General features: G+C 42.9%; 1 protein-coding gene across 1 annotated transcript in view; it reads left to right on the top strand.

The window, feature by feature from the left end:
* The first annotated feature begins 1,989 nt into the window (after positions 1–1,989).
* Positions 1,990–12,546, top strand: part of SLC7A8 (solute carrier family 7 member 8) — a 52,195-nt gene continuing 41,638 nt past the window's right edge. Inside the window, exon 1 of the mRNA XM_069463497.1 lies at positions 1,990–2,232. Coding sequence (XP_069319598.1) covers positions 2,082–2,232 — 151 coding nt within the window. The 5' untranslated portion in view covers positions 1,990–2,081. The remainder of the gene's footprint in view (positions 2,233–12,546) is intronic.

Genomic DNA, 12,546 nt, shown 5'->3' with positions numbered 1-12,546 from the left:
ATATTCCCTGCTTTGTCTGGTTTTTTTTTTTTTTTTTTTTGATGTTTTTGAAAATCCTTTCTATTCTACCCCAACTTTTTTCTTTTTTTTTCTGCTGAGGCTTTCAATTTGCTATATCTTGAACTAGCAGAAGGAGAAGGAGAAGAGGTTGAACTTTCAACCTTTGAAACCTCTTAATACTTGCTGAGTGATCAAGCGGCAGACTCAAAAAAAAAACTGCTGATCGGACTTTACCCCATTTGGAAAAGTCTTTGCTACAATAGCTCTACCAACCTCATTTTAAGGAATTAAGTATTTATTTTCCTTAAAACCCCAAAACCTTTGGGAACATTTTTCAGAAAACGAGGCCACATTTTTATAGTTAGTGGTCAGTATATATAATATATTAAATAATATTTAAAATAACTTTATTTTAGACAGAGTGTTGTCTGCTATATTGCTTCCTGCTGTTTTTTCAAAATACTTAACAATTATAGATAGACATCATTGCTTTTACCTTGAGGCAGCATTTTCTGAGTGAAATTCTCCAGGGAAGCAGCGGGACAATATTAATATGATAATAAGTTAGTTAGTCTCTTAACATCAACAAGTCTGATGGTCATTGAGGTGCTGATAATTCCCCATATGTTACTGCTTTTCAAATAACTTACAGATGCAAAAATATTAGAAATTATGGGAGCGGGTTAGAGTCATTTCTTTCGTGTTTCAACCACCCCTAAATATAAGCTGTGAACAACCAGGTTACCACCTTTTCCTGGTGATTTTGTTTCCTCTGTACTCTTCATAGCTCACAATTACACTAAATGAACCTCTCTTCCATTATTCTTGATTCCTTCCGTTCCCCTCCCCCACCCGCAGGTTCCTCCTACTTTCAAGAAACTTGAGGATGATGTCCTACAAGCTTCTCTCCTGTATCCTCAAATGATCCAGACCTAAATATTTTAACACATTGGCCAGTTTATTTCTGATGGCATTAAAAGCGTCTGCACAACTGTTTCCTTATTTATAAAGCTCACAAATGCTGTATGACCTGTAACGTTATACTAGCTAATGAGCTCTCCCGGAACAGTTGACGTGAAAGGATTTTACTTCCACTTGGTTACAAGGAGAAGGATGGAGAAAAGGAGAGGCGATTACAAAGAGAAATCATTTAGTCCGTTTTCTCAGTGATCTCTGGGGGCTATGTGCTAATATTTAAATTGAAGAGGAGGGAGGAGACGCGACTGAGGATGGAGAGGAACCGAGGAGGAGGGGGCGGAGCCTTGTTCCGCAAATAAAACCCCTCGCTAAAAGGGAGTCACGTTCGTGTGTGGAGAAACCACTCTGCTGTAACCCAGAGGGATGGGGCAATCTGTGCCGTAGGACGGCGATCGGAAGAAGGAAAACAAGGACAAGACGATCAGCGAGAAAAGAGGACATCTGGAAGAAGCGGAAGCAGAAGACCGGGCAAGGAAAAGAACCCCACGGCAGGTGGAAACCAGATTTAGAGCAAAACGGTCAGGTCCACGGTTTTCTGTTTTTCGTGTTTCTGCAAGAGAAGAAAGTACCTGAAGATTGCCTCTTTTTCCGCTCCCCCCGCCCCGCTTCTACAGTTCATGAAAACTACTTTTGTCCTCTTCATAAAAGAAAAGACTAAGGGGAGGTAAAGGCGGTCTCTGTTTTATTAGGAGAGCTGACGGGAAAGCCAGACTCTGTTTTTGAAGCGCCTGAGATAAGCCACTGCCTGGTACACAGAGCAGACCATCCTGGTTTCCGAAGATACATCCCTCTCGGCAGAATCCCAGCCGGAGTCGCTGGTACAGTTCTATTTTTATGTTTAAATATACCTGTCTTTCCCGCCCCTCTTCACCCTTTAGGCAACATTTTCCTTGTTTTTAAACACGAGTGACGAGAAAGCGTCAATCCGGAGGAGGGATATTTTTCTTTTTCTTTTTTATCTGCTTGTCCTTTTTAGAGGGTAGGAGCGGTCCCTGTTTCGGGAAAGGGCGTTTTAATTTAAAGGCTCCCTCTCAATATATTTACACGCACCCGCATTTAGAAAGAGAGACAGCTTTTGGAGGTTGAAATCCTAACTGAGAAAAATGGAAAAAGGAGCCAGGCACCGAAACAACACTGAAAAGAACCACCCAGGTGGGGGCGAGTCGGACGCCGGCCCGGAGACTGGTTCCGGAGGGGGCGGAGTGGCCCTGAAGAAAGAGATCGGATTGGTCAGCGCCTGCGGTATCATTGTAGGTGAGTTCGAGTCCTCTTCCCACCGAGGACGCCTCTCCCTCTCCGGTGGTCCTCTCGTTGGACCTTAACCCTTCGAAAGCACTCCTTAGAAATGGGTTGTCAGTCACCTGTGCTACAATCTACCTCCGCTGGCTACGTCGGAGTGGTGTAGGAAACGATTTACGTCATACATCTGTTCCTCCCAACCAGGCAAACAGTTCTGCCCTGTGTTCACAGAATGGTGCAAATAGGGGCCGCGAACCTGGCTGATTGGATCAGAAACTTGGCGTTTCTGACGCAATAGGTTTCAGGCGGGCTGAGGGACTTGCATTTTTAACAAGCTTTTATGCAGCCACCCTCACCAGGCTGTGCACTGGCTTTGAGACATATTTGGTAGATATTTTGCTGTTTTATGTTATATGAGACTATGGGATAGGTAATAAATATAGCAACAACGATGCCCTTTTATAGCGTTTTCCTTCTTACGCAGCATTCCCACTGTGTGGAAGAGATGTGACAGGGCTGTTTATTCCCATTTCACAGATGAGGAAATTATGGAAGAAAAGAGGGACAGCCTGTACCTTTCTGTAAATGAACAGTTTGTAGTTTCTCTAGTTGCCTGGTGGGATTCACCTGGCTGTGAACACCCACAACAGACCCTGTGAGGGTCTCAAAGAGTATTGGCAGTAACTACAATGTGGAGTTGAGGAGGAACTGATGGTAATGCGTGTCCCAGCTGGGAGGCTCTGAAGGTAGGGAGCCCGGGTGGCCCTGAGAGTGCCAGTGTGGGCCACTCTGACACCGCCCCCCACCCCGCCCCCCCAACACACACACACTGCACTCCACAGGGCAGAGGATCCCAAATACAGCTTTGCCTCTGGACAACACATCCTCCTCTTTCCAGAGAAGCCCAGGAGATTGATGGCAGGCAGTGGTTCATTCCTGCCCTCACTTAAGAGGGTGATAGTTTCTTCTGCTCTCTTTGGTAGAGGGCTTTACCTTCTTCCCAGAGAAAGGGGTGCAGGACCATCAGGCCCAGGTATGTTTCTGTGTCATCTCTCCAGAGTTACTTTGTGAAGGCTTATTGTGTCCTGGTGCCCATGAACCAGTTTCTCTGGATGACACCGTGTTCCGTGCAGTAGCTAAAGACGTTTTGGCACCTGACAACAAGAGTGACACTGGAGAACACCCTTGAAATCAAATAAAATCAGAACAGAATTCAGATAATCCTCTTCACTTTTACACCTAGACTTTGGTGATCATATTATATCCAATCTCTTTTGAAAATGGAATCCCATTTTATCTAATTCTCTGACTCTGGGAGGTTTTCAGGCATCTATAGTTATAAGAAGGATAATGGTATAAAAAATTATAGTCATGATCTGAATCTCTCATTACTTTTTCTCATTACATTTTCTTTTTCTTTTTTATTTCAGTCTTGCTGAATTAAACAGAACCTTTTCCTCTTTTCCTCTCCTTTACTTTATCTCAGTTGCTGTAAAAAATGAGATCAGCCAAGTATCCAGTATGTATAGCACGTGGCAATTTAAAGTCTATAAATAGCCCAGAGCCTGTTACCTCTTCACCAGTTTGATAGATTTAAGCATTTTCCTCCCTTTGAGAAGGTTCTGATTTACAAACAGATATGCATGCCCACATGCACACAAGCACAAACTTCTTTCTTCTTGCCTTAGCGATTTTCACCAATCCCAACATATGTGCAGGTATTCAAGGATAGAGGGTATTTTCCTATATACTGAATTTTTTGTCTCTGTAACATTTTTTTCTAAAACTATGAAGAAATAAGAGTGTTCAGGTATAATAAGTACAATATCAGTGGGGTGAATGTTACTACTGATTTGTCTATGACCTCATGGGTGGTACTTCAATGTGAGAATTGTCCCAAAACTCCCCTTGGTGGCATTACAGTGACAAGAATGGCAACTCTGGTGTTCTGTGGTGAAAAAGATTCCAAATATGTGACTTCAGAGAAATCAGTATATTTTTCCAAAATGTGAGAATACTTATAGGGTTAATAGGCACTATTCTGCATCCCTTCAAGCTAGGATGAGACACAAATTTCCCTTTTAGGGTGATATAGGGGCAAAATCCTTTCTGCTTTCCCTCCTGCATGGCTATTGAGTTGCAGATGTGCTGAGGAGCTGCCCTGTCCTCCTCTAGAGGAGTTTCCACATGGATGATAGTGATTCAAGTTTTTTTGAGACCAAATACAAAAATAGAAATGGCATTTTCCATGCAGAATAAAGTCATTTGGTGTTCACATCCATCTATCTCATACCCAACTGACTTAGATAAGTTAAACTATGTGCGTCATATAAGCTCATAAATTTAATTCATAATCATCATGGATGATTGAAAGTAGGAATAACAGAATGGCAGGTGTCATGGGAATATAGAATACTAGTAGAAGACTCGTGCCATAGAGTGACTTATAATCTGATTGGGAAGATGAGACTCATAGGCATTAAAGAGAAAGCATTGAAAATCAATGATATGGTTTAGTGGTGTAAGAGCTGAAGGAGGGAAAATTTAGGTGATTGCTGGGAAGCAGAAGGAAAGAGAGGTTCTCACCAAGAACTAGATTAAGAAGCATCTTAGGCCAGTGCAGTGACTCACCCCTGTAACCCAGCATTTGGGAGGCCAAGGTGGGAGGATAGCTTGAGGCTAGGAGGTAAAGACCAGGCAATATAGCAAGTCTCCCTTCTCTACAAAAAAATTAAAAATAAATAAATCAGCTGGGTATGGTGGTGTGTGCCTATAGTCCCAGCTATTCGGGAGGCTGAAGAAGGAGGATCACTTGAGCCCAGGAGTTTGAGGTTGCAGTGAGCTATGATGACTCCACTATACTCTATCACTGGCAACAGAGTACACTGACAACAGAGTAAGAGACCCTGTCTCAGAAAAAAAGAAGCATCTTGAAGCATCTTTTTTTTTTTTTTTTTTTTTTTTTGAGACAGAGTCTTGCTTTGTTGCCCAGGCTAGAGTGAGTGCCGTGGTGTCAGCCTAGCTCACAGCAACCTCAAACTCCTGGGCTTAAGCGATCCTACTGCCTCAGCCTCCCAAGTAGCTGGGACTACAGGCATGTGCCACCATGCCCAGCTATTTTTTTTTTTCTATATATATTTTACTTGGCCAGATAATTTCTTTCTATTTTTAGTAGAGACGGGGTCTCGCTCTTGCTCAGGCTGGTCTCGAACTCCTGACCTCGAGCGATCCACCCGCCTTGGCCTCCCAGAGTGCTAGGATTACAGGCGTGAGCCACCACGCCCGGCCTATCTTGAAGCATCTTAACAGATGTGGAGAAAGGTGTAGGGAAGACAATTCTGGAAGATTTTGTAGGTAAAAGCATGATGACTAAACTGTTATTTCCTTGATCAAAAATTGTGTCTTACATATGTCTGAATCTTTAATGCTTAGCAGAATGCTTGATATGGAACAATTACTCAAGTAATTGTTGAATTTAATTGACTCTTGGACAAAAATCTGAAGACAGTGGTAATAAGAAGTATTTATGTAAAGGGCTGTTGGGAACCTGGCTTGAAAATCTTTAAGCTGGGAATAATTTCATCAACCTGGACAATTAGGTTGGGCCATTTTAATTTTTTTAAAATCACCCTTGCCCTAACCTAACCAGGCTTTTGCTCTCCATGTACTTGGGTAAGGAAACCTGATGGCAGCAGATGAACTTAGATTCCACCATGAACTTGGAGTCGTCCCTAAAATCTGAAGAGGGTGTGAAGGACAGCAAAATTCATTTGCTAATGGTACCAAAGCTACTGCTAGTTGTTATTACTAAACACTTACCAATTACCTAACATACCTTAACTTATTTGTGCCTCATAATAATCCCTGTCTGGTAGGCCCTTATTATCTCTTCCCCCAGATAAGGAAATAGAGGCTCAGAGGGATAAGCAACTTGCCAAAGGTCATACAACTAGAAAGTATTGGAGCTAGTATTCAAACCCAGAGCTTGTCTGACTCCTGAATCCAGCTCTTAAGCATTATTCTCTACTATTTCTATTTTTATCTCCTAAAGGGGTATTTTCCTTTAGAACCTGGACAGAGGTCCTTATTGGTTTTTGTAGATGAAATAATTAATGTTGCGTTCCCAGTGAGGAAGGTTCCTAGCATCAAGGGGAGCTGGGCAGTCAGCTGGGAATGGAAGAAGGTAATGTTCCTGGTGCAACTGCAGGAAGACTTGGAGCGAGCCTGAGGTGCATCTGGCCAACACAGACCACGTTCCCATTAACTCCCCCACATGCACACCTTTCCTTTATGGCCCAGTGTTCTTCCCAGTCATGTTAGAGATACCCACAGAGTTCCTGGCTGTTTGGGTAGCTTTATACCAGTCATGTGTTTAGATATGTAACCAGAATCTATGTCTTAAAGGCAAACAAGCTGGCTTCAGAGCCTAAAAGGAAAGTTTAAGTTGGGCTCAGTGGCTGACAACTGTAACCCAGCACTTTGGGAGGCTGCGGCAGGAGGATAGCTTGAGGCTAGGAGTTTGAGACCAACCTGGGCAATATAGCAAAAAAATAAAATTAAAAAATCTCTACAAGGCCGGGCGCGGTGGCTCACGCCTGTAATCCTAGCACTCTGGGAGGCCGAGGCGGGTGGATCGCTCAAGGTCAGGAGTTCGAGACCAGCCTGAGCAAGAGCGAGACCCCGTCTCTACCAAAAAAATAGAAAGAAATTATATGGACAACTAAAAATATATATATATATAGAAAAATTAGCCGGGCATGGTGGCGCATGCCTGTAGTCCCAGCTACTCAGGAGGCTGAGGCAGGAGGATCGCTTGAGCCCAGGAGTTTGAGGTTGCTGTGAGCTAGGCTGACGCCACGGCACTCACTCTAGCCTGGGCAACAAAGTGAGACTCTGTCTCAAAAAAAAAAAAAAAAAAAAAAATCTCTACAAAAAAATAAAAAAATAAAGCAGCCAAATGTGGTGGCAGGCACCTATAGTCCTAGCTACTCAGGAGGCTAAGGTAGGAGGATCACTTGAGCCCAGCAATTCAAGGTTATGAACTATGATTGGGCCACTGCACTCCAGCCTGGGCAACAGAGTGAGACTTTGTCTCTAAGACAATAAGAAAGAAAAGTTTATAATTTGTCAGACCATTTTGTTTTCAGCACAATATATGTTCATAGGGGAACTTGGGATGTAATGTATGTTCATGGGAGAACTCGGTATGTTTGCTGTAGGACAGCACTGGCTGCAAGTCTAGCTACTAGACCACTATCTCTCAACGAACACAAACTTTTTTAAAAATAGTATTTATTGAGCTCTTACTAAATGACTGTTCCTGTGCCATATACTCTTTACATATTTAATCCTGACTACAATTCTATAAAAGTAGATATTATAATTATCTCTATTTTAAAAGTGGGGAAATTGAGTTACAGAGCTGGTAGGTAATTTTTCCAGAATCACACAATTGATAACCGAAAGGATCTGACTCCATAGCCAAAATGCTTAACAAGTCCACATTTCTAATTGGTAACCAAGAGAGGCGGGAGGAAGGCGGATGTATATGCAAGAATCTCGAGGTCATGGAGGAAGAAAACCCTGAGATCGGAGTCTAGAAAGACAGTGGATGTCTGCTACGGAAAAAGTTGGTAAAAAACATTTTTTAAAGGATATTTGTCAACAGAGAAATGTGGCTATAGGAATAACTGTACTAAAATGGCACTGGGCTGACTTAGGAATATTTCAAGTCTAAAAGATTTCAGACCCATGTGATCCATACCACTTTAGAAGATTTTACATTTTAGTTTCTAATATGATGTATTAGCTTCTAATCTCAACAATGTTTATTGGATGTCGACCAGAGAGAGTGTGAAAACTACTCCTTGAGTGTGTACTTCAATTAAACACACACACAAAATATGGAGGGATTAGGATTTGGTTCATTCAGGATGAAAACATGATTAAAATTCTCATTGTTCTCAACGAAAACTCTGGGACAGAAGCCAGCTAGGAGTTATTTCAAAACAAACATATCTTGGTGAGTAGGGAAAGGCTATACTTGGCAGTGTAATAATAATAAGTAGCTACCACTTACTGAGCACTTACTATGCACTGGGTCCATGGTACCTGATCAGTACTTTATGAATATTATCATCTAATCTCATGCAATAGCTACTGTTATAGAAATGAAAGGTCAAAATAGGTAAGTAACTGGTAGGGCCCAGATTCCCCCCGGTCATTGAACTCTGAAGTAACTGGGCTTAACCAAACAAAATGCTCCATAGCATGGAGCGCAGGGTGGCTGGGACCAGGGATCCTGTTGCATGCGTCCTGCCTCCAGGAATCAGAGGGCTCAAGGAGCAATTTGGTTGAATCTGTTACTGTCAGGGCTACAATATGTTCCTTCAAAGAGCAGAGTTATGCAGAATGAGTGGCTAGCAGGAGACGCTTAGAGTCAGGGAAAGAAAATAGAAACCCAGCAGGTAAAAACTGTGTCCAAAAGACAGAACCAAGCAGCCCATTTTATTTAGGAAAACAACAACAAAAACACCTTGTACCCAAATCAAATGATCTTCTCAGAGAGGCCAGCACCATATATACAACTTTTCTGAATTAAATCGGCTTACTGAAATGAAGGAGAGGTGCATATTGGTGGGGACTTCTCAAGTTGCCAGGCTACCAAGGTTTTCTGCTTTTTTTGAGTGGTAATCTAGCGGTATGGCTGCCTACAAAGAAATGCCTTAGGAATTTCTGGTGTTGTTTTGTTGTTCTTGTGGGGAGGGGCTGGATTTAGAAAAGCAGACGTGAGCAAGTGATCCCAGGAGTATATTCTGAACTACAGAAAACAAGAGCCATTCAGGAACCCAGGAGGCTAGAAATCGTTCCTTTCCAATTTTTAACTCCCTCCTGAACTTACAGAGTAAGGAGGACAATGCCTTGTTCCCCTCCCCTACAGAAGAGGCCCCTGAGTCCCTTCTCCCTGGAGACTGGGAAATGGCAAACTGCAGGCTACTCCCTGGGACAGGGGTGAGGGCTACTGGTCATAGGATTCAGGTTTGTTCCATATTCTAACAAGCACTCATTGAGCATATTATATGCTAGGCCCTGTGTTGAGCACTGGTGAATTTTATTTCTGAGAAGCAAAATAATTGCTCACATCTATTTTAAGCTGTTTTATTTATAGAATGAGTGAAGTTTGAACTGAAAAGCTTTATCCATCACATCTCATCCCTCATCCTTTGTCACCGTCACAAGTCTTCCCATTGGTTTGCTTCCTGCTTTAAATATCCTCAGCGTTAGCAATGATGTCACTTCTGGGGAGAAGGTTTCACAATATGTCTGAAGATGTACCAGGCAACCTCACGCTGAGCTGCACGTCATGAAGGCATATTGCTCAGAGAGTATCACTGCTGCAGAATTATTAGTGTTCTTTTCTCATCTATGTGCATATATATATATATATATATATATTTTAAACTAGGCAGCCTCCAGAATCACAGCAGAATCAGAGAGACTTCATCACACATTTTTTTAAAGTGCCTGTTTGTACATCTATGAAACACATAAATACTTTTGCTGCTTCTTTAGAATACAGTTCTGCGTAAGATGTTTAGTAGCAGTTGATATACGCAGGTCAGGTTGCCTTAAGGAGGCATCTGGGCCCTGATACTGGAAGTAGAAAGCTTAACATGGATTTCTCCATGACTTGCATCAGTATGTTGTAGGAAGGGAGGACCCACCCATGATACAGCAGAAGAGAGTGGGCTTTAGAGATAGTCTTAGGCTTCCAGTAAACTGCTTCCCTCTTTACAATCTTCGTAACCTTGAACAAGTTAATGATCAGTTTACTTAGCTGTAAAATAGAAGTTTCCTGTGAAGTATTAAAACAAAGTGGCCAGGCATGGTAGCTCACACCTGTAATCCTAGCACTTTGAGAGGCCGAGGAGGGAGGAGCACATGAAGCCAGGACTTCTAGACCAGCCTGAGCAAAAGCAAGACCTGTCTCTACAAAAAATAGACAAATTAGCCTGGCATGTTGGCAATGCCTATAGTCCCAGCTACTTGGAAGGCAGAGGCAAGAGGATTGCTTGAGCCCAGGAGTTTGAGGTTGCAGTGAGCTATGATGATACCACTGCACTCTAGCCCAGGTGACAGTGTAAAACTATGTCTTGAAAAAATAAATAAATAAAACAAAGCCCTACCCTATGGTCTATGTTTCATAAAGATTGATTTCTTTCTCTCCTTGAGCTCATCCTCCACCACCCCCACTTCCCCTCCTACCCCCAACCCTCACACTCAGTAATTCTGGTTCAGAAATTTAGATTGGATTGATCAGGTGATGAGAAGAACTGACTATTCAGCCCAAGCCTGATCTGCTTAGCAACCAACCAATTGCTTTTCCTTTCCTCCCTGTTAAATTGAGTTTACTTACCCATCAGCATCCATCTTGTGCTTCCCTCTTCCAGGAAGCTCATTCTGAACAGTCTGTGCCAGTGACCTTTTCCACCCTAATATCTTGTCATATATTGTAGTAGCACTCATGCAACTTCTGCTCTGCCTGGTGATGTCAGCTCTGTGTCTGCACGCATATCTTCACTTTTCCACACGGTTCCTTGAGAGCAGGGACTGAGTCTTACTTTCACATCCTATAGCCTAACACATGGTGAGTGCCTGCAAAGTATTTGTGGGGCCAGGCATGGTGGCTTATGCCTGTAATCCTAGCACTTTGGGAGGCCGAGGTGGGAGGATTGCTGGAGGCCAGAAGTTCGAGCCCATCCTGAGTAACATAGTAAGACCCCATCTCTACAAAGAGTAGAAAAATTAGCCAGGCATGGTGGCACACGCCTGTAGTCCCAGCTATTGGGGAGGCTGAAGCAGGAGGACCGCTTTAGCCCAGGAATTTGAGGTTGCAGTGAGCTATGATGACACTACTGTACTCTAGCCTGGGCAACAGAGCAAGACCCTGGTTTTTTTTTTTAAAAAAAAAGGAATTTGTGGAATAATAGCAGTCAGTCAAAAACAAATTGTCCTTTAGAGATTGTTTCACAACAATGTCAATATACTTAACATTACTAAACTGTAGCCTTAATAGTTAAAAATGGCAAGTTTTTTAATGTGTTTTTACCACAATAAAAAAAATTGTTTTAGTTTAAAAATGAGTTATTCCCACGAACAATACATGTTTGTGCTTAGCAAAAAAAAAAAAAATCCAGGGAAGGGATTAGGGATGAACCAAATGATGGCATTGAAGCTTGAAAGTAGAATAGGGTTTCTCATCCTCAGCACTATTACCTTTTGGGCCAGAGAGTTCTGTGTTGTGGGAGGCTGTCCTGCTCATCGTAGGATGTTTAGCAGCATTCCTGGCCTCTACACACTAGATGCCAGATGCACCTCCAGCTCTGTTGTGACAATCAAAAGTGTCCCCAGGCATGGCCAACTGACCCCTTAAGGTAGGGGGGCAAAATTGTCCCTAGTTGAAAACCACTGAGGAAGACAAAGCCTCTTACTGTAGGGGCCTGGATCCCCAGTCTGGCAGGGAAATGCTGGAAGTAAGAGGTGAGTCCTTCATGGGCTTATCTGAAGGCTCAGCACTCTTGGCCCCTCAGGCTACAATGCCTGTCTGTCAGTGGCTGATGAGTGGGTTGTTGGCTCCATCTGTTTCATTAAAAGCCCATGTGTGAACAAGTGCTTCTCAATTATCTTCCAAAACAGGCATGTACAGAGTGGGTGCTCAATAAATACTTTTTGAGGTGCAATTACCTGCTGCCCACCCACCTGCAGCATCTAAAAATTATACCTAGACAAGCAGACAAATGACTCAGAGAATACTTCATGGTCCTGGCTATACAGCACTGTTTTGGAGCCAAGCCTCCAAAGGAAGCCGGCCAGATGCTTCTAGGACTGGTCTCTGTCCCTACTGCTACAAATCCTAGTAATTGCTTCTATTTATTAACATTTCACAAATTATAAAGTACCTCACATATTTATGCTCTCCCTTGATCTCCACAACAACCTTGTGAGGTAGGCAGGGCAGGAACAAATATTTCCATTCTGCAGACAAAGAAAGTGATTCTCAGAAAAATTCAGGCCACATGGCTTGTGGGTAGCAAAACCAGGACTCAGTGGCTCCTCCAACTCTAAGTCTAGTGCCCTTTTCACTCTTTCAGTAAGGATCCAGAACAGCAGAGTCCTGCAGCACCTTCCACATCTGTTCTGTAGGAACTGGCAACTCCTTAGGGCATGTGTTGGAGTCACAACCTGTTCACACCCAGGTAGCTGTTTGTACCTGTATGCATGGTAAGAGGCATGGTGCACTTCCCAGGCCTGGTGAGAAGCTCAAAGCCT

The sequence above is a fragment of the Eulemur rufifrons genome, chromosome 2 (assembly GCF_041146395.1).
Source record: "Eulemur rufifrons isolate Redbay chromosome 2, OSU_ERuf_1, whole genome shotgun sequence".
Taxonomy (NCBI): domain Eukaryota; kingdom Metazoa; phylum Chordata; class Mammalia; order Primates; family Lemuridae; genus Eulemur; species Eulemur rufifrons.
Note: the sequence above shows the minus strand (reverse complement) of the source record. Positions and strands in the feature narration are given on the sequence as shown.